This window comes from Anomalospiza imberbis, chromosome Z (assembly GCF_031753505.1).
Source record: "Anomalospiza imberbis isolate Cuckoo-Finch-1a 21T00152 chromosome Z, ASM3175350v1, whole genome shotgun sequence".
Taxonomy (NCBI): Eukaryota; Metazoa; Chordata; class Aves; order Passeriformes; family Viduidae; genus Anomalospiza; species Anomalospiza imberbis.
In genome coordinates, this window is record NC_089721.1 from 11,019,407 (window position 1) to 11,042,461 (window position 23,055).

At 36.4% G+C, this 23,055-nt stretch overlaps 1 protein-coding gene and 1 long non-coding RNA gene across 2 annotated transcripts in view; one reads left to right on the forward strand and one right to left on the reverse strand.

Moving 5' to 3' along the window:
- The window catches only part of SLC1A3 (solute carrier family 1 member 3), a 63,171-nt gene that overhangs the window by 5,713 nt on the left and 34,403 nt on the right, over nt 1-23,055 (forward strand). Inside the window, exon 2 of the mRNA XM_068177351.1 lies at nt 11,757-11,894. Coding sequence (XP_068033452.1) covers nt 11,757-11,894 — 138 coding nt within the window. The remainder of the gene's footprint in view (nt 1-11,756; nt 11,895-23,055) is intronic.
- LOC137465333 (uncharacterized) lies at nt 1,223-22,219 on the reverse strand. Its single transcript, XR_010994622.1, has 4 exons — nt 21,948-22,219; nt 16,685-16,748; nt 15,279-15,381; nt 1,223-2,891 (listed from the first exon to the last, which is right to left on the reverse strand). It is a non-coding gene; the product is annotated as an uncharacterized lncRNA (long non-coding RNA).

The following is a 23,055-nucleotide window of genomic DNA, read 5'->3' on the forward strand; positions in this document are numbered from 1 at the left end:
GTAAATATTTAACATTGTTAGATCCTTCCTGGGACTTGTAAAGCTGGAACAAGATGTCATTGAAGATGAAATGCTTTTGAGTTGGCCACAATGAAGGTGTGGTTGAAGATGGTATGTTCAGTTGTTCATGGATTCCTGAAAATGTCATTCATTTAGCTTAAAATTCTGGCAAAATTCCTTGAAATAGCCAGGCATCTGAAAGTTTCAAGTGATTATATGATATCACAGAAAAAATGTTTTTATAAAATTTTTATCTTTAAGTTCATTAGAAAAACTATGCTAATAAATCCAGTATTAAAGAGAAATAAACAATGGGGCTGGATATTCTAGATGTTGAAAAGGCTGCTAAAAAAAGTAAGATATAAATGCAGGCATTGGGATAATTTGTAGTGTACTATAGCATAGACTTTTAGATCTGTAGCTGAGACATGCTAATTATTTTTATTTTTCATGACTTGTTAAAGGAAAATCAGGTGTTTTGCTACCACCAGCTTCATAAAATAATCCTTATAGTCACATTAGTTGTGTATATCCTCTGACAATCCTCCAAAGTCCTTCTGTTTGCTGTGCATTTCCTTAAGATTTTGTATTTCATTAATTTTTAATTAAAATTCAGTAATCTTATTATTAGTAAACTTACAGCAAGGCAGACATTGATGTGCTGCAGCAAGTCCAGAGATGGACAATAAAGCTGGGGAAGGGTCTGGAGCACAAGTCCTGTCAGGAGCAGCTGAGGGAGCTGCGAGGTTTTAGCAGCTTTTCTCCTGGAGATATGGAGTCTCAGGGGACTTTTTCACTCTCTATAATTCCCTGAAGGGAGGCTTTAGCCAAGTGGGGATTGGCCTCTTCTTACAGATAACAAGGGACAGGACAAGAGAAAAGGTCTGAAGATGTGTCAGATGATGTTTAGTTTGGATATTAGGAAAAATTCCTTCATTGAAAGGGTTATCAAACACTGGAGCAGTCTGCCCTGGGAAGCAGTGGAGCCACCATCCCTGGAGACACATAAAATCTATATGGATGTGGCGGTTCGGGTCATGGTTTAGTGGTGGACTTGGCAGTGCTGGGTTAAGACTTGAACTCGGTGATCTTAGAGGTCTTTCCAGCCTCAATGGTTCTATGATTCAATGGGATTTAGCATGTATCACCATATTTTTTTTCACAGCATATTACAATTCAGTTTAACTGGAGCTTTAGAGCAATAAGGCAATGCAGCTGGTGTTAAAAAAGTACTCAGTAAGGAGCAGTAAGAAATTTCTGTCTCCCATATAAATTTCTTCATTTCTGTTGCTCACAGAATACTCTGTGGTGGTTACAACATATGTTAGAGAACAACTAGTCTCCTCACCAAGAAGTCTTAAATTATTCATGGATACAAAAAAATATATATATGGTATGGAGTAGGGAAGAAACTATGGAAAATAGTAAAAGAATAAATGGAAATTATTTCAGAGGAATTTTAGTTAAAAGCTGGATTATTGCATTTATTATGTCAACCCATCAGACTTGAAGATGTATAGCCAGTGTCTGCACTTTCAGTTAACACAATGAAACCACAGAGTGTGTAACCCTTTAAAATCTATAAAAGAGAAACTTATTTTGGTTCTAGGTTTCATGAGACTTTTTAAAATGAAAGAGTAAAATAATAGGTGTGATGAACTGTATAACAGTGAAAAGGAAAATAATTAAATACTGGAAAAGAGGCAAAGAAAGCCAGAAGGATCACAGGAGAATCAGGACAGTAACAAAATGTTGCTGCTACTCATATTTCCTGGTTATTCTCCCACATCCTTTCCTTTAGCATGAGTTATATTCACCTTTTGAATTCTCTTTCTATTCTCTACATGAAAAAAAATGCAATATCTTGCTTGAAATTTAGCATCTATATATATATTGTATTGGCATGGATGGAAGACCATAAACAGAAGTGAGCTTGAGTGTTACAAAGTGTGTGCTTGTTTTTCACATTTTACTGTAACTTGGTATAACTGTAAATTGATTTATTTTAAGCATCATTTAGCTTCATTTAGCATCATAAGTTTTAAGCATCATTTACACTGCAACATAATCTGGCCCCTCAAACTGGCTCTAGTAAATGCTTTGGTTTTACCATGCATAAGGGCTAAATGAAAGAAAAAGAGTAGAATTGCCTTTGTATTACAGGACCAATAATCAGGGAATTCCTGGGAGCACTAACTAAAGGTAGTTGACAAATAAGTCTACTACATATATTTCGATGTCTTTTAAAAAAAATTTACTTGGTAATCCAAACATTAAACAGATATGGATGCGCAATCAAGTTCTTCAAAGCTTAAAATGCAAGATAAGGAAGCTGCCCATGGAATCTAAATCTCAGAGCTGTGTGCCTTTTTAGTGCATGAGCTAGAGTAAAGAGACTCAACAGAGTCGCTGCACAAGTCCACGACCTAAGCATGCAACTGCCTAAAATTACCAGGAGAAGCACAGGCAGTCAAACAAACAAACAGGTTTGCATTCCTACTCCCACTCCTTTCTGAGTCAGGACCATGCCAGACATTTTCACCCAGTGGAGATGCAGAAGCCTGAGCATCCTTGGGAATGTTGTCACTAGCACTCGAGGAGCTAGGTTCTTCTCTTCCTCTCAAAAGGCAAGTTACAGGAGGAGGCAATTCCACCATTCCTTTCAAAGTTTTGTTACTAGGCAGAGGGAAACGTAAGACTTCTAAGGACAAATGCATATGCCAAGAAAGCAAAAGGCAGCACTGTGTTTAACCTAATGACTAAAATGCTAACCTATAAAAGGAAGTCCCAGGCTGTGAAGTGGTCCTTTTAGCAAGAACAGGGACACAGGGTATCCCAAGTCCAGATGATTCTGTGCATTCTGTGTGACAGTTGTGTTCAGGTGCTAGTCCCTCAGGACTTAGCCTGGAGTTAGGCAAGTAGATGTTTAGGTCATGGCAGTTCTGAGAAAAAGACAAGCAGAAGGCTGAGAACTGAGAAGTTTTCCAAAGCAAATGGAGCAGTGCCCATTAACTTTATAGATTTCCAGAGCTAAGTTTTTTTTTTATCTGGAGCGACTTAAAAGGTCACAGTGTGGACTCAGGTACTTACTGTGTAATTAAGTATTATTCCAGGTGCAAGTTTCCCTGTGCCATTTTTGTGACCTTTAAGATAGGAATATTCTACCATTCAGAATAACACCTAGCAGTGAGAAGAGAGGTGTCATTACCTATATGGAGGCTGCATCTATAGTAATCAAATATGCTACAAAGTATCTTTAAGATGAGTTAACTCACAAGAAGTAAGGCATGATACCTCATTTTAATTGACTGAAATGAAACACTTCTGGAAATTCATGCATTGGAAGAGGTGGTTTGCAAGTAAAAGAAAAAGATGGAAGGTTCTATTTGCATGTGAATAGTTTCACAGTCATACTGAGGATTTCAGGGATGAAGTGGCTCATAATCAAACAGCAAGGGACTGAAAGCATCCTAGCTATCTTTTTAAGAAAATGGTAACATGATTCCATGAACTTCATCCATGAGCCTGATTTTCTTATGGAAAGAATTCACTGAGCAAATCAAACATTTAAAAAAGGTGTTATGGTAAAGCTTACACCTGATTTGTCAAAAAATCTTATATTCTACAAGGGGAAAGGCTCCCTCTAAGTCTATCCTGGTTGTTTGCATGTCTCAGCAAAATACTGGACAAAAAAGAAATCTTTCAACAAAGTCTGCCATATGTTCCATGATCCAAATAGTTCTGGCATGGGTATATCTTCATTCAACAAAATACTTAAACCTCAGTGTCAAACAAGTCATTTACAGATTTAGACTATCAGCACTAAGCTAAATTAACAGGTGGTTTTGTATAAATTAAAAGCTGGACTAGCTCCATAGAGATATGTATGCATAATTTGAACATCCTTCTAATAATGGTGCTAAACTGCATATCAAGACAATCCAGCCTAAAATGAACTCTTTGGAGTGTGTGTCTAAGCTGGAATTAAAAAAACAAAGGCAGCTGTCCATATCCAACTTCAAGATCTCTGTCAAACTACACTAAAAGTTCCTCAGAGTAGAGTTCTGTTTTCTGTGAATGTTTGCGCAAAGTTCAAACTGGAAGTTGGACCTGAGTGATCTCAGTCTCACTGTCTGCAATTCCTTTGTGCAGCTATACTGTCAAAAAGACAAAATAATATGATTGGGCAGCTGAAACCACAGTAGGGAAAAGTAGAATTCAGTGCTGGAAAGGAATATGTCAGCTTCCAGCCAAGGAAAAAGTGGAAAGAATGAAATGTAAAGCAGGAAAGGTACCCTATAAACTTTGAGAGAGCAGCTTTCTTATCGATTTTGATCTATATTTTATGCGAGTAAACACATTAACTTTAGTCATGAACATGAAGCAGCAAAGTAAAGCCAGGCATGAAAGGAACAGCTATTACAGTAACTTTATAAAGCACCAAGTAGTACCTTAATTCTCAATAATACTGTATAAAATATAATCTGATGTATATTGTGAATGTCTGAGCTTTTGTGTATGCATAGTAAGATATTATTCCTGTTCATGGAATTATTTGTTATATTTTGCATCAAAAGTATTTTTTTTAATATAGCTCAGAGACTAACAAGAGTACATAAACTAGGCATAATTTGTCTTTCAATGAAGTCTCTTGTCTGAGGATGAAATCATGAATAATGTCCCTATTCCATTAAGAACAGTCTGCTTCAGTACCAGCAGTGAAAACTCTTCATTCCAAATCTGCTACTGATGCCCCGCAATTGCTTGTCCAGGGGGGTGGGAAAAAAAAAAGTAAGAAATCAATTACAAACAAGAGGTAAACATAGGAACAGTTCAAGGAAAACAAGCAAAAAAAAAAGTTAAAAACAGTTAAAGGCAAACAGAGAAGTTGAATTTGGATAAAATGGGAGCAATTTTTTGGACATGTTCTCAAAGGAACAAAATTACCTCCTAACTGGGGAAGACAGGCAAATGAGCCAAACAACTAGAGACAAAAGGGAAAAAGTGTATGAGTCTAACACTAGAGTAAAGAAATAGCAAAGGACAAGTTTCAGTGGTTTCTAAAAAGCCTTTTTAACAGCACTCAGAAGCTGTTATGTCCTCAGATTTGGTGTCCAGTTTAGGACATCTGGTCCTAAACTGGACCAGCATCTGGTCAAATGGTGCTTTTGCTCATTGCTTAGTTACATCAGTTCTTAGAACTTCAGACTCCCCTTTCCACTTGCATGCTTTCTGTCCACAAAATCCAAGGAGGAGATGCTGTGTCTGCAAGTAAAGGCAACATGCAAGTACTTTTCAGCTATAGCTATAAAGGTGTTTTAGGAATTCAGGCTCCTCCAGAGCTGGGCAGAAAATGTCAGATAGAGTGTTTGACTGTCTCTGAGCTGGGAATTAAGTGCCCATGTATCTGTGTTAATCTAGCTCTGAATGCCTGCAATACATGTGTACAATAAAATGCCTCTGCATCTGTACAAATTTTAACTGAATACTGGTGTTAGAAGCCTGGTGTGTGTTTTTTGGGGAAAATAATCTCTCTTACAGGTCACAGCAAACGTTCAGGTTCAGGGGCAGGTTCTCCCCAGCACTCCTGTGGCCCCTGAGGAAAGGTTGACTGACTTCTCTTCTGATGCAGTGAACAGCTCTCTGACATCACCATGACTCTTACTTTACTATAAACTTGCTTTTCTCTGACATGTCCCTTTCTGCAGATCCCAGATCTTTTCTGGATCCCAGTCATATCTAGGATATCTAGCTCTTCCACATTATTTCTCCCATGACTACTCTCACAGTATGTCTCAGGCAATGGAGAGGTAGCTGCTTGTGTCCAAATCAATACATATTCCACTTTAATACAGATTTTAATATGGCAACTTGGAGCACAGGTCCTTAAACTCTTTGCTGCAATGTCATCACACAGTTGTAACCTGGCATTTATGTTCAATAAAATGGTTTCAAAGGGAACACACATTCCTACCTACATAAGGAAAACCAGAAAGCAAGGAAAGGGCAGGTGTGATACACCAGGTGTACTAGGGTACAATATAAATTTCAATATAAAATTCTGAAATAATTACAAACAGCAAAGTCATGCTGAGCAAATTGGGTGATTCTTGTGGCAAGCAAGCAAAGAAATAAAGAAAGAGATTTTGCCGGCAACTTGAAGTATTTCTTATCACTGGAGAAGTAATTTACTTGTTTGTCTCAAGTAAATACAGTTGTGGACTTATCTGAAACTGGCTGTTAGAAGAAAAGGTGTCAGATCAAAATGGTAAATTAAGCAATAACAAATGACCCAAAGAACAAAAGCAGTCATTCCAGAGCTCTGCAGGAATGTAGGAATGAAATGGCTGTGGAGCTAACAAAAATATACAATGTCCCATTAAACTGGTAGAAGCCTGATTCCCTTCATGGCTCTTGCCCAATTGCTGTTATAGAACACAATGTTATTTGCTTGCTGGTTACAAGGTTTTCTGGAACTGAGCTATTAACAGCTGTTAGTTTAGAACAGCATTCTACTCAGTGAAAGGGATTTTTTTCCAGTTATTTTTGAAGATTTCTATTTCCTGCTGGAAAAGAAGTAATTCTTTACCACATATATTAAGGGAAAGGATATTGATACGGACCTCATTTAACAGTGTTCTGAGATTTACAGTAAAAAGCAGAAGTGTATATAACTCTTAGTGGTATGTTCTGATTGAACTGGCAAGTGCTGATAAAGACAAAGCAGCTCTTGCACCATCACTGATAGTAATTTCCTCTTGAAATATGTTTAAGTGATATTTGGTTAATTGAGAAGTACAATTGTCAGAATTCTGCACTTGTTCCTTGAAAATGCAGTAGACAGCAGGCATTGTAAACAATTATAGGTTTGAAATAACTGTATGGTCTTAATTCCTGTGTGATTCTGAAATAAGAGATCAGAAGCTCATAATAATTCATTTCAATAACTTAGACTTAATGAATTATTTGAAGTAATGAAAAAAGCAGTCGTCTCTTTTTATTAAATTTATATATATAATTTTTCTAAGTGGGCCAGAAAGATAGGCTTAAGCTTCCGTAAAATTCTTGAATGGATGTTTAGATGTGGGTAAAGCCTCATCTCCCATCTTCTAAGAGTTACGGTTTGGGATTTTTTTTTTAAACTGTTGTGTTGTTTTAAACTAATGTGTAGGTGTGCCACCCATTTCATATATGCAACACAAAGATTCATGTGCAACAGCCCCCCAGTACTGTGAGACCAAGGTATTTTTGTAACACAATTAAGAATTTCATTTTCTCCAGTGAAGACTTTGAAGCTCATTTTCAAATTCAGTCAAGGAAATTGTGTGAATTTTTTTTTATTTTTAAAAACCAGCCATCTCCATAACTTATCTCTTCCAAAAAAATTTTTATTACAAAAGTATTTTTGTCTTGCTACTTTATACCCTGACTTTATTGCTTACTTCATCAATCTTTGATGTTAATCCATTTAAGACATTTTATATAGAAGGCTATGTAGTTTTTTTAGCCATACAAGTATATCCATAGTTTTAAAGTCTGACATGAAGACTTTACTGTTTCCTGTCTGGTACCCAACATCCAGAAGTGAAGACCATAGGCCATTCATCAATATGCTCCTATTTTTGGAATAAAGAATTCCAAATCATAACTACCATTTTGCCATTTCCATCCTAACTGCCAGAATTATTTTCCCCTTCTGTTCCTTGCAAGTTTTAAATCCTTTCTTCACTGTATTCACACATATTGAATTTAATTTTGGTTCATGAAAACATTGGTATAAAATCAATGCAATAAAGTGGTTTAGCTTGTTAGATTGTTCTGATTATCATCAGTAATATCTACAAATAAATTTTTCTGTAAACTTAACTATATCACTGACAAGAACACCTCAAAAATCTTTTTATAACTCTAAGCTGATTTGTTTTTCCATTATAAACTGTATAAACTATTTAACAATAGGGTTCTGTTACGTACTAAACACAGGTATACAATTCAGCTTGTTAACTTATACAGGCACTATTGATTTTTGTCCAGAAAAAGCCCAAATTCTGTAGATAAATCTACTCTTCCCTACAGTGCAGAAATGGTACACTATTAACCATTTGAGAAGTCAGGCTCTGATAGTGTTGATTAGTTGATCTTTTCTGTTACAAAGAGTACACAGAAACCTGCATAACAGGTTGTGGGACCTTGTTTCACACAAGGCTTTGTCTCATTACAATTTTCAGAATTAACCTGAAACTTGAAACTTTTACTGAGAAAGTCCAGTTCCAGTATGTAATCTTCCCAGTCTTGGTCGTGAAGGGTACTAAGCACTAAAACTCCTGCCACACACAAAGTAGTGGATGGTTGTTGGAATACTGCACCCCTTCCAGAGGTTGAGTACCTCCTACCAGGTCTTGGTTCAGGACTTTATTTTGATGCTTTGCCATTGTGCCTATTTTTGCATCGTTGTTGTATGTTGCTATCTCACTATTTCAAGCCTGTGAATGTTGATTCTAAGAAGCTAATTCAAAGAACACAAAGCTACTTTGCCAAATTTGAGTTTTCTGTTTCAATAATGTTGTTAATTAAACTTTTTCAGATGGGATATAATACCCACAATCTAGTTATTCAAACTCAGAACAGAAAATAAAGTTCAATCTTAATTTATTCTAAAATCAAGAGGAGCTGAAAAAATCATGCTGTCCTGCATTCATTATCAAACCCCACAATGAGGAAATAATTTGTCTCAATTTCTTGTTCTGCATGAACACAATCGATTTCCAGAAATATCTGTGAAACAGCTACTACTGTATCTATATTTCAAGCAGGGAAACTGAGTCAGGGAAAGGTTCTTATGTCTTGGGCATGACTGCATATAACTGATCAATAACAGTGCTAAGATTAAGGCTGAAGAATTAGTAGCTGTTGTGTGTTGACACATTTCAACATAATACACTACCAGGGCACATTTTTTTTCACATTGCAGAAATTCTTTATGTAAACTGCAGTGCTGGGAAACCCTGTAATTACGCACAGAGCGCGTTAGGACAAAAAAAGCCTATAATTTTTGGCTCCACAGGTTTACGTGGAACTTTAGAAACTCACTCTCACTAGCAATAATATTCATTCAAACAGCCATCTTAGGCCACTTTGTACTGCTTGGATGGCAGTGGAACAGATAGCCCTTATAGCATAGCATAAGGACTAGTTCTTATAGTAGCCTCAGAAACCCTTACCAACCTCAGTGAGGCTTTGTACTAGTGCAGGGATTAATTCATGTGGAACTAATTGCAGAACTGTGGCCTAAGTAAGAAACCAGTCTAGCCCTATTTGCTTGTTACCCAGTTGTCAAAATGTAGGGCTCATTAACTGCAGAAACAAAAGTCCAGATGGATTCTTTATATCTGAGAAATGTGTTTCTCATATAAAAAGAAAATAATGAGTAACTCAGCAGCAGAATTTAAAACTTTGTTGAAAAGAAGGGAAACTCTTAGGCAGGTCTTTTAAACAAGAATTATTCAGAGGCCCTTCTTCTGTGCATTTTATTATGTAATTTTACAAAAAAAAATATGCAAAATGCACTTTAGCTACGTGAGACCACAGAACATGAATGAGACTACACAAATGCCTTCTAGTCCTGCCACTCTTCCATAACACAAACTCCATACTTGGTGTCATTTGCACTCTAATTACTTTTCTCTCCATCCTGTAACATTATTCTCTAGAACACAGTTCTATTTACTGTTCTACACAAGACATTACTGGACTCCTCTAGCTTAACCAACTTGCTGAAGTCCCTAAATCATGATCAAACAAAGTTCACTAAATTGAGAGTTTCAGATGTTTCATTTCACCAGCAGATGTCAATAATCTGGTGCAGGAGGCATGACAGCATATTTTAGCTAGCAAAATTTGATGTGAAGTTATTTGCACTATGGAAGTGCCAATAAAAAATCAGTCTTTAAATAAAAGCAAAACCACAAAGTGACTAAGAATTGGAACTAGCCGTTGTCAAAATTGTTCAATGTTACAGCATTTTCAGGATATACTCAAGTTCTAACATGATCTAGAATGGAGCTGGAATGCTCTGCTGCCTAACATCACTGAGGAGCAGTCTCATAAAACATTTTATGAAAGCTGAGTCTGCCTGTCTTTCAAAAAGATCAATCCCACTCTTCTCTGAGGCACATATCTTACCAGGGAAGGCACCAACGCCAGTGTGACCATACAAAATAATTGCATCAGGGAATTGACCAGCTGAAAATTAACCCAGTAAAATAAATTCTTTTGCTGCAAACCCACTGTGGTTTGCAGCAGGATCAATTGTCTGATCCAGCTTTCTACACACACTTTACCCAAATGCCAGTACTAGACAGTGGTGAAAAACATGGAGTCTTGAATGGAAAGGAAAGATAGTTGAGTTTCACCATCTGTATAGTTAACGTGTTCCAGATAAAGTCATGTGTTATTTGACTGGGTATGGAAGTCCTACATCAGATAGGCACCAAGCCATTTAACAATTGCAAATTACAACTGGTCATGTCAGCTAACCAAAGAACTAAATAAATATGCAAACAAAGATGTTGGTGGCAAATACAGGACAAAATCTTCAAAGTTGTAGCTGGGAAGTTTAAATTTTCACATGTGAGCCCATTTATGGCTTCCATTTGTAAATGTATCTCAAGCATCATTTATCTGTTCCTGAGATAAGGGAAGATAAATGGATCCAGGCATTCTCTTGCTCCTGTCCCTCAGGCATTGAAACCCATCACTTAATCACCCAGTAAGGCCTTTCAATCCTGATAATTTGCTTCTTTGCAAGTGTCAGTATTCCTGAAGGTAGAGATGTGTAAAGATGCTTACCTCCTGCTTCTTTTTGACTGAGAAAAGGCTAAACCACAAGGGGATTCTCAAATAGGTCTGTCCTGGTTATCTCCTTCAATCTGAAGCACATCTATAGGATCACGCCCTACAGAGTAAACAGGCATGGACAAGACTTCTGAAGACTGGCAGCTAGTATGTATATGCATTGCATTTAGGGTTACACTCAAAATCTCAGAATTCAAGACACTTGGCTGCAGTAGCAGGGATTGTTTCATTAGCACTCAAGATATACCTTTAACAGTAATCCAGATTTTAAACAACAGCAGTGCAAAAATCCTTCTAAATAACTGTGCTGATTCTGGCCAGGAGAGGGTTAATTTTTGCAGAAGCCAGGAGGGGGCATGGCCAGGACCCAGAGGTTATTCTGTTCAACCTGATGTCATTTTTGGGGTGACGGGAAGGGGCCCCATCTGGTTCTTGGAGCATGTTGGGGATTTCTGCACGGTGAGCACTTGTCGGTGAATCATTCACCTCTTCTACACTTCATTATTAAAATAATTACTGTTCTTTTTCTTATTTCGTTGCTGTCTTCAGTAAACTGTTTCTGTGTCAAGGAATCATGTCTACATTTTGCGCCTCCAGTTCTCCTCTCTATCCCACCACAGGGGGAGGGAACAGGGGAGTAGGGGACTGAGGAAGCAGGGTGTGGTTTGCAGTGTTTCACTGGGAACACTAAATTTGGAACACCATTCCTAAACCATGGCAATAACTTAATATTTTTGGGAGGGCTACTCGTAGTAGTAGATGATACCAGAGAAAGTAAATGAGTGTAGTAAAAGCCGCAGGTTACAATTGGATATGTCCAGTAAGTACTTTATAGATGTTCATGTTCAGCTGTTACTGCTTCTTTAAAAGACTGAGTGATGATTTCTTTTCCCTCCCTTCAGGTGTAATCCTGGGATTTTCTCTTCGATCATATAAGATGAGCTATCGGGAAGTGAAGTACTTTTCGTTTCCAGGAGAACTACTCATGCGAATGCTGCAGATGCTGGTCCTGCCACTAATTGTATCCAGTTTAGTCACAGGTAAACAAAGAAAAAACAAAATAAAATACACCCCCACACACCCTCTTTTGAATAATTTTATAAAGATGCACATACCAAAAACTAAAAAGGGAACATTCTGTGTCCTAGAAGTGTTATATAACCTGCAGAAAGACATTGCATTGCTATTGCTGCTTTAGACAAAATGTAGTAAGAGGTTTGAATTCATATACAGAGAAACTGAAAAATGGTTTTCCATCTAACGATACAAGGCTAACAGTACAAGCTACAATATGCAGCTGCTATGAAGCTGACTCTGTTCTCCACTCTCTTCATTTACTTTCTGAACAGATATTTCCTCCACAGTGTCCTATTGTTATCAAAGATAACATATCTCAAAAACACAGTGCCAAAACCCAAGAAAGTTGAAACTGTTGATTGTGGGCAATAACACAAGCCTGTAACCACCGATATGCAAAACATCTGTCTGCCTCCTAGTTTTCCAGCAATAGATTAGAAGAAAAATGAAATCCTATAATAGAATTGTTTAGGTTGGAAAGGACCTTAAAAACCTGGTTCCAGTCCTCTTGCCATGGGCAGGGACACCTTACACCAGAGCAGATTGCTCAGAGCCCCATCCAAACTGTTCTCTGACACTACCAGGGATGGGTCATCCACAGCTTCTCTGGACAGCCTGTGCCAGTGCTCCATCACACTTATAGTGATAGGAGAGGAGATGGCTTAAGCTAAAAGAAGGTAGGTTTAGATTAGATATCAGGAATAAAATCTTTAGTATAAGTCCTCTTATAGGCCCTTCAGGTACTGGAAAGTGTCCTAAGGTGTTCCTGGAAACTTCTCTTCTCCAGGCTGAGCAACCCCAATGTTCTCAGCCTGTCCTCATGAGAGAGGTATTTCAGTCCTCTGATCATTTTCATTACTTCCTCTGGACCCACTCCAATGTGTCCATGTCCATAGGGGATAGATGGGATTGAATGGAAAGTTTGGAAGAAACTTAATTCCATCAGTTCTGTTTTGTTGTCTTTTGCTCAGAAGCTCTAACAAACTTCAAATGCTCTTTACTAAGTCGTTCCTCTAACTAGTGGTATAATATTTAATTTCTTATGGTGATGTATGCCTTGGCATTCCACCCCAAGTTTTGTGGAAGACCTCTCAGATTTGTTATGAATGTTTAGGATGTACCTGTGATGTATTTATTCTTTCAATTATCTGAAGAAAAGAATATAGATTTTAGTCTATCGACAAATCAGCTTGGAGAACTTAATTAAAATCACCCACTGTGTAGTCCTAATATCTAAAACACAAATATACTGCCTTGATTGATGGAGAATCCAGCTAATAAGTGGTTCTCTATTTAATTGTTTGTCAAATATGTAATATTAAGAGCTCTTAAATATGCAAATGAGAAGAGACTCACATGTTCACAAAAACCAAAGGAAATGTGTACAAGTATAAGCTGTTAATTCAACAGCAGAAAACTTGGGTATTCACAAAATTACAAAATTGTTTACCTTCTCATATTTCAAGAAAAAAAAGTGAAGTTTGTTTCTATACACACACATTATATGGATACTGAAAGTTAAATGAACGCTGAAACTAGGGAGTATAAGTTTGTAGGAGAAATAATGGTAGGTTTTATTCCCAACCACTATATAGTTTTGGTACATGTCATACATTCTCCCATCTTCTTGTCCCTTTCACCTGCACAGCTCCGTGGCTTGGTAAGACACTGATAGAAGAACCATTAAAAGTAGGAAAGGAGAGATATTTACCCTTTTTCAGTATCAACTGGCGCTGCTGCTCAATTTTGCGGGATGAATTATTTCAGGAGACTTTATCTGATCAATTCTCAATTCCTTATAACTCTGCAATCATACTGGTTCTCTGAGAGAGCTCAAGGTAAATCAGGAAACGAATTAGGTCATTCTATACAAGGATTTGAATGATTTTCTATAATCTAAGTAGAAAAACTTTGCTCAGGCAAAGATCAGCAAATCCATCTTAGAGAGTCACAAGTGTCACAAGGAGCTGGACTTGTGATAAAACAAGCTCATTTGCTCTGTCACCAGCTCTCAGGAGAGATTTTGTGAAATAACAGAAAAATGGGCTTCCAGGTAATCCCATTCTAAAAATAATCTTCATTCTCTGGATTCAAACAATACCCTTCTTTTAATGTATTTTTCTTTCCCTTTAAAGCCCTTTATCCTTTTTTTTATAACAATCATTTCCTTTATTATAGAAAAGCATTTGGCAAAGAGAAATCTTCTCTATTGGTAAGATTTGCCCTACTATCATACATGTGCCTTATAATATTAAGTGAATATTAATGTTAAGTGGATTATACTTAGAGATCCCTTTGAAGTAGAGATAGTAATTTTCAAGGTGAATAACAACATTTTAAACATCTTTATCTGGGTAAGGAGCAATCAGAGAAAACTCAATGCAATTCACAAATGGCAGATTTAATTTCTTGTTATGATTTCTTTTAATGATTCTTTTTAAGAATCATTCAGTACAGCAGGACTATACCCTTTCTCATGGGAATAAAATTCTTTTCCCAATTATTCTCAAAATTGTGGAAAAAAGCTCTTTTCTACACTAAACAATACCTCATCTAGCATGCAAATTGTTTTTATAAGAAGGATGTTTTTACATATTTGCTGCAGAACTCTCGTACAAAAATGAACATATAGGCATTAGTGAATATCAAAATAATAATTAAATATAACCTTTGCAGGTGTACTACTGTGTCATTTTATGCATGCTTCAATTCTTTTTTTACATGTTATAGGATAATTCAGTGGATAAAAGTCTTACACTTCTCAAGTTAGTCTTCAGACCACTCAGTATATTGAAGGCAAATCTCTTACTTCCTGTATTTTGTTTGGCAAACAAAGTGGATGCCTCCTAACTAATCTCAAAGTGACTCCTCCAGCTCTTCATCCTGATAACATACTTGTTTCTTCCAGTTGTCAATTATTTGAATAAATATTTTGCTGTTTGCAGGAGTAAAAGTGTCTCATAGAAATGATATCCTGGGTTTCTTTTTGTATTTATGCAAGTGTGATTGATGCAACTGTGGCAAAACCATGAACTATGGTCTCTGTGGTAGTAGAAATAGGCTGGGGATGATTACATTCCCTTGCCAACTTCATGAATGTCAAAGAAGTTAGAACAATAAAATCCAACTTATAGTTAATGCACTGTTATAGAAATAAAAGATAAATTGGGAAACTGAAGACTTCTGCTATTCAGGTAAATGGTTCTGATGGTTATTCACCATCAGACCTCAGGAAAATAAACTATGCAAGATGAAGTCAGTCCAGTCACATTTCTTTACCCCTGATTTCTGTATTTCATGAAAGAAGGAATGCAGGATCACATTCAGAGGTTTTTAGTCACATTTACCTTATGACTTACTCCCATTGCCTGTGGTTCAAGCAGGTGTGCAGCTTTCTCCATGAGATTCTATCTCCTGACGTGTGTTTTACCAGGCAAGTACTAACGTCTTCTTGGGAGAAAATGGAGGTTATTTGCATACCATTCACCAGCTTTTCATGTTTATAGGAAAATATGATTATATGCATGTCTATATTGTTTATTTTTGTGGTCTAGACATAGAATCATCTCTATATCCTTTATTGTCATACTGTTTATTGTGTACAGTCTTTAAAACGAGAGAGCTCTAAGTCAGCGTTCCCAATTGGGATCACATATAAAGTCAAAGGCAAAATTAAAACATGATATATGAGAGGAAATGTAAATAACCAAATAAATAAATTCCCATTTGGATTCTATTAAGGCCAGGTCTTTAATATTAATTTAAATATGAATTCCTATACAAACAGAAGACTGACAATTTTGCTCTGTTTTTGTTTTGAATTTGCAGCAGTTATAAGAGAAAAAATGTTTTATGCTTTCTCATTTATTACAGCTTGAAGCATATGACATGAAAATTGATTTACACAATTATTTCAAAATATACATTGTCCCTAAAAGGTATATAAAACAAATATATATGAATATGATAGCAATTCAACTCATGAAATAGCCAAAGCCAGAGAAAATTGCACCAGCAATAAGAGCACTATGCATTAACATTTTTTGAGCTGTTAGAGCAAGATTATAATGAAATTGAAAGTCCAGTCCTTAAAACTGGCCCACAATTTTTTCCTGCATTTTATTCCCTGAATATAATGCAGTCAGAATGAGGTATCTTTTCTTAACAAAAGAGATTTCCTGAAATCCCTTCCATGAAAATTATTCACGGCCAGTCTTTACAAAGTGCATAGTTTTAACATAATATTAGTGAGAAATATTAAGGCTAGAGAAATTTTGTAAGGGGTTATTTGCAAATATTTTGCACAGTTCTAGTCATAGTTTAGCTTAATGGACTGCTTCTCCTTCCACAAAATTTTGAGAGTCTGGAATTTACTTTTACAGGGACAAGTACTTTTAAATGCTAGTGGTATTAAATTCTGTGCAATTCTTTTAAATATCTTTGTCTGGTAAATCATAGCAAAGCATAAAAAGCCCGTTCTAGACCTGACACTAATTTTTGCTGCACATTGCAGAAACAGTAATTCTACAGTTTGTTTACTAACGTACATCAAGATAGGGAAGGAAAATACGAGTACAGAAAGAGTAAAACTGAGGTCTGCTGGCTCACCAAGGATTATACAGCAATCACAGAATCAAGCAAAGTCCCCATTTGTGAGTACCGGTACAACACACTGTGCACTAGACAATACTGATTGTCCAAACTGTTTGTGGGAGTAACACTAATATGGTGCAAATGAGTCTTAACCATTTACCAGGATTTTGTGCGCAAGGTTCTGTACAAACACAGACCGTGGATCCTCTGCCAAAAGAAGAAGGCTGTGTGGAAAAACAATTTAAAAGAATGAGCATGGAAAATTTACTTCAAAGAAGAAGAGCATTTTCATATGTATAATATCTTAGTTTATATTCACTCCTGTTTCTAACTGAAATAATGTAGATATTGATAGTGGGTTCTGGAAGTAACAGTCAACCACACTGAGTACTGCAGGAGGCACGAGTGATTTTGTTTGGGGCAGACTCAGAGACACAAAGTTTTTTTCCTGAAACTTCACAAAAATGTTCATGGTAGTTACTGCTACACAAACTACAGAAAGTGTTGACAAAGAGAAGAAAGCTGGGATTTCCATAGATGGAATCTTCTTAAGCAACCTCAGCATACGATGCTTTTGAGTTTAGCTATCAAAGGAATGCAATGGATGGTGCCTGTTAAAAATATCCAGTAAGGTCTATTCCCTCAATGAGATGAAACTAAGACACACAAAATTAAATAATAAAACAAAGCACTCTTAGGGTTCACAACTAATAGACAAGTTGTAGCTGCTTAAAATTGCCTACAATGAACAAGGGTAATGTTCTAGCAACTGAACTTGACATAGTCTCCAAATCACTTCCTTACCTAAGCCAGGAAAAATGCTTGTGCTCGTGCTGCTGGACACGAGCAGAAAAAGCAGGTTTTTCCCAATGCTACTTGTGGATGTAAAATGTGGGAAGTCAGTGCTGTGACATTTTGTATAACCCTAGGCAAATCATGTTTCCCTTCTGCATCTCTGCTTTCTTTCTCCCTTCAGATGAACTGCTGGTGAAGTGTTCTCAGGAGTTTTTTTAGCTATTAGGCAGCAAAGAAGATGACTGTATGTGACAGAAATTTTAGTAAGGGCATGTAGGATAGCTCAGCAGATCCACATAGCTATTTTAATTATAATGATGGATTAAATTAGGTTGTATGAAAGGGGACTGTGACACAGTGACTCAGCCTCCCACATCCAGACAGCAGATGTACAGACATAATTCTAGAAAATAGTCTTCTATTATTAAACTTAAGAGATTAGGTTTTATATTTGCCTTTTTAATGTTGGAATGAGAAAGTAAATGATCCTTGAAGAGTAACTAGATGCAAATGCTATCAATCATATCAAACCCCTATCCTCTCTTAATCATTAATATTTTTTTTGCAATAGCACTCTCCTTTATTATCATAATAAATTAATAGCAGTAAACGTAAAGGACCAGAATTTTGAACTTGCTCATCTTAAGCTTTCACATCAGAGCACACAACTGGGAGGGATCTGTGCATCATCTCTTCGAAAAAGAGGCTGTGAAAGTAGCATGTGTCTCAGTTTGTTGAAGCAGGACCCACACTGTTTGAAGCCTCTAAGCAGTTCCTGTGCTCTCCTCTCTGCTGGCTGACAAGTGTACTGTGGAAAAAAGGCTGTCACCTCTACAAGGCCCCAGGTGCTGTCTCATATCAGCTACAATATTTATGGTAATTTCAACAGATGGAAAGTCTCTCATTCAGGCAGAACAGACCTGTGGAGCCAGTTAATTCTCTCCCAGGGGAAAAAAAGAGGAGAGATCTAGCAGTAATTCCCTTTAATTCATTCTGGCAGAACAGACACATAACCAGTACCTGTGAAGCATCTTAGTACTCACAGTTAAGCTGGAAGGTAAAAACATTAATAAAAGACAGTCTTACACTTCTGTGTTTAAGAAAAGTTTAAGAAATACAGTATTCCTGATTCGTTCATGTAGTTCCTACATGAAAACCAAGAAGCAGTTAAGCAATGTTCGGTCAGTTTAGCTAGCCACCAGAGCAATGAATCCATTTTCCAAATTCCAAAATTTGGCACATTTTCTGATTTTCCAGAAATTCTAATTTTTGTGTGGTCAGAAGAAAGGATTTTAGAAGTCAGACTAATTAATACCCACCAAATCAATAAAAAGTTTTACATTCATCTCAGCTGTCTCAGTTACAGAGAAAAGAATTAACAGACTTTCTAAGTAAAGCACTTCTTGGATTGTCAGTGAATTTGAGCTGCCTATGTATTTGTATTGGGATCGCTCTTACAGAGGAATTCTGTAGACATCCCCTGTGGTATGAAGCCTGCTATGAGTAACAAATTCATGGACATCCTAGGGGTGGTTTTTTTGGTTTTTTTTTTTTATGGCTTTCTTTTAATGTGTAAAATTTTACTTAAAAAAGTAACTTACCTCCTTTCTAGACAGCTCTTCCCTCTTTCTCTGCCACCCAAAGCTTTATAAGCTCATCAATGTTGTAAAAGCTGAATTACATGGCAGTTTTAATTTTTTGCACTTAGACATTTCATGCACAAACGAGTTCATGCATTCTTATGGGTATTTGCATATGCAATTTACATAACTGGATGACACAGTTATTTAATTTGAACTTTCACATACTTAAGATAAAGGACAAGTCATGCTTTGATTTGTGTGTGTCCAAAATAGAGTCTGAATATCCTGTCAGGTTAAAAAAAAAACAATTGAAGAAACATTAATTACAGTTTCATCTCAGACTTGAATCTTTATAGTAGACTCAGGCCAACAGCAGGTAAAAATATACAAACATTGATCTACAATGTGACTATTTTAAAGACCTTCCCTTCAGTAGCTGTATTTCTGTGTAAAACAATTGTCTATCAAGTCTGGCATATAGTCTTTAATAATCATTATTTATATAGCCACTCATAAATGACAAGATTTGAACCTTCTTATATTGTTACACCCCACAGTTTTAAGGCAATGTGAGCAATATATGTTTTATAATTACATCATGTAAATCTTAAATATTTTGGAAAAATATATTTAAAGTTAAAAAACTGAGTTTAAATAGCAGGCAGCTACATTAAAAAAAAAAGAAGAAAAGTAGCTTAGGAAGTATTCAGCACCTAGAAATACTAACTTTCATGTAAAAACACTAAAGAAATGATGTTCAGATTCTGAGTGTGCTGGCAATCTGTTAGAATATAAACTATACCTAGCATTTTACAAGGCATGAAAGTTAGAAAATAATAATGAAATGTCCTGAGTATTTGTATTATAAATATACCTTTGGGTGGAACATCTTCCTCAAAAACTGCTATACATCTTAATCTATGCAAATACTAAAAGCAAGGACTTCAGAAAAGTTCATAAAATTAAATTATAACTCATTTTTTCTGAGCCATTTCTGAAACTATTTGGCAGTACAAAATACACAGAAATCTACCTTCGCATGAGCCTATGAGAACAATTCTAAGTGAATTCTTAGTCAGATTTGACTAAAAATTAAAATGCAATAACAGCAGAGATTAAATTCCCACACAAAATAACAGTCTGTATAAGATAAAATTTGATTATACCATAAGAGAGAAAACCTAAGCAGGACACAGAGCATTTAAAAGGAGAAAGTACAGAGCAGTGTGGTTTTTGAAGTCTTAATCTCTGAGAGCAGCAGAAACAGTAGGGGTGTTCAAGATCAAAGTCTACAATAACTAAAGACAGTAAAAATTAAAAGCTCCTCTAAAATAATTTAATTTTGCTAGTAGTCCTTAACTGAAGGCTGATTTAAACTTAATTGCAAAATATAAGTTTAGTTGCTGGCCAAAGTGTTGAATAACAGATTGTTACACTTTTATTCAGTTTGCATTCTTCATGAGATTCCAGCTGAATTAATAATAGGGGCAACCTCCCACCCACAAAGACTTAGTTTTGCGTTTATATCTTAGTTCAAGTGCACAACATCAATACCTGGCTTGCTGACAAAGCAAAAACTGTTTGAAAGAACACATAAAAATCAAAGCGTCTTGCCTGAGCACTGGTGGACCGTTGTAAAACCACACTGTCTGTTTTTTAACATTTCAGTCAAGGGCCCAAGGACTGAAAGTGCATTAGGGAAAACTCAAAACACTTTTTTGAGTTTAATACAACCATGTCTTGGTTACAGAAAAACAGCAGACTTGAAATTAAAAAAAAAAACTCAAAAATATTAAAAATCAGCAGTAAAGTCAGCTGCATTAGTTTGTAAATAGAAAGTCTGTACAGTAAAATGTCCAAAATGCAAAGCCAGTTCTCAGCATTTTGAGAATTAGGACACTGAGCAAGCATTTTGTTCAGGATATTGAATACTGAAACTGTAAAGAATGATGTCTTCAATAATGAATGAGTCTGTGATAACCTGACAGGTGAACTAGAATGGTGGCAAGTGCAAAGTAATACACCTGGGAAAGGGAAATGTGCTACGTCTAATCACAGGTACTCAAATGGGCATTAGTACAGGCAAGAGTTCTCAGATTCACTGTGAACAGTCCAGAGAGGGTGACAGGGCTGGAATGAAGTTCTGGTGAAAGACAAGGAGGAATTAAACAGACTTCATTTTTTTGGTTTGAAAAAATACAGCCACAGAAGTTGCTGTAAAAGTCCATAAAAATCATTAATTCCTTGCAGAAGCTATAATAGAGCGGCTATTTATTACAATATCTCCTAACTGTATTTCACAACAAAGGAAAAATAAGATGTCATAAGAAATAACAAGAGCATGCATTGATATTGAAGAAAAGGAAGTACTTTTTCACATGACACAATTCAGTTCAACTTTGCTCTTAGTTTAGAATTAAATTTATTTTATTTAGTTAAATATTTTGAAATTTAAATTTAATTAAAAGAGAGTTCACAGATACAGTCATCACTGGCTGATAAATTTGGGAAACTAGCAATTTAGCAGGCCCTAGATCCCACTGCTCCCTTGTTGCCGGGAGGGCAAACAAGGGCAATTTACTCTATCCTTTTCTTTTCCTCATAGTCTCTCAGTGAGAACCTGCTTTCAGATAAATGTGAAGACAAATGGGTTGGACAACCACTGGATATCCCATAGTTTTATGTTGGTTTTGCACTCCTTAGAACTTATTGAAAGTTCTCTCATTTGCTAAGATTTCACCTACCAATTACTCTGAGGCATTGACTACTGTATACAGTTCCAGCTCTTGAAGAACTAGTTCAAAACCAAGGAAACACAATTCCAGGATTTTAGAATCATCTCAACATAACCAGACATTAACCCACTCCATTGGCATGAAACTGGACTTCAAAATAAAACAGCCAAAGCAAGCCACCATGCACAACAGAACTGGTACCTCTTAATTATTCCACTTATGGGAAAGTTACAAATAGCAACAGTGTAAGAGACATTTTCACAATATCAAAATATAACAACGAACAAGCAGAAAATGTGGGCATAGTTACCTACATGCAGGCTTCTTTCAGGCTTTATCAGCTTTCACTTTCCTACTCCTTTCACCTCCTTAACTCTCCCTCCCTTGAGCACCATGATCAACATCCTCATTTCCCACATTTGAGAGTAGCACAATTCCATCGTATTTTCTTCCTTGCCAGTCTGTCTTTGCTGTAACTGCTTGTGAAAACTGGGAGAATACAAGGAAGAAAATTCCTGAGGCTGAATTTTAGGAACACTAGGAATGTTACTCGAAGTACTTGCAGGAGAAGTAACACATACCATTGTTTTGTCAGCACTGTGAAATGTGATAGGACACAAAGTACCTTCTGAAGAATTGCATCAGCTACACAGATCATTGTAGAACTTGCAGAACATTGTCACTTTCAGAAATATAGTTCTGTAATGCAATTATTAGTTCCTAGTTCCTCTAGCCTTGTTTTCACTGTTTTGTTGGTTTTTTTTTTTTTTTTTTTGCTTTTGATAACAGACAGTTGTTGACCTATAATATATTATTTCCATTTAATTCTCAAAGCTAATTGTTGGATCTTCTACATACAGTCCTTCAGACATGTATCTGGATCACAAACTTCTGTAAGGTAGATCCATCATTATCACCATCACTGGAGGCAGAGGTACTGAAAGCCAGGGTCTTGACAGCTTTGGTGAAAATTCCACCTGAATTCTGATCAATGGAAAATGAGGAGAGCCACTGTGGACTGCAAGACTTACAGGACTCAAGCTTTGGGTCTGGACTCCAGTAACATGTTGGATTGTCTGGATGAGGAGGAAGGCTTCCTAGATACTTGTTCATTGTAGTATTCTAGCCACATCTCACAGCTCTTACTGGCAAAGAATAAAAAGGAGAAAACAGAAACACTTAGAACAAAAATCTAATAATTTGTTGAGACTACATATATAACTGAGGACCAGCAATACCTGGGATTTGAATTATATGTCAGGGAGTGAAAAAGCACTTCCTGCATGTGCTAGATGTATTTTCATTCAGATACTCCTGGCAGTGCATAATTTTTTTCATTACTTACAGGTTGTTTCTGAATATATTCTATATCATCCTGTTCAGATCTTGAGAAATGAATGCAACAAAATATAAATTAT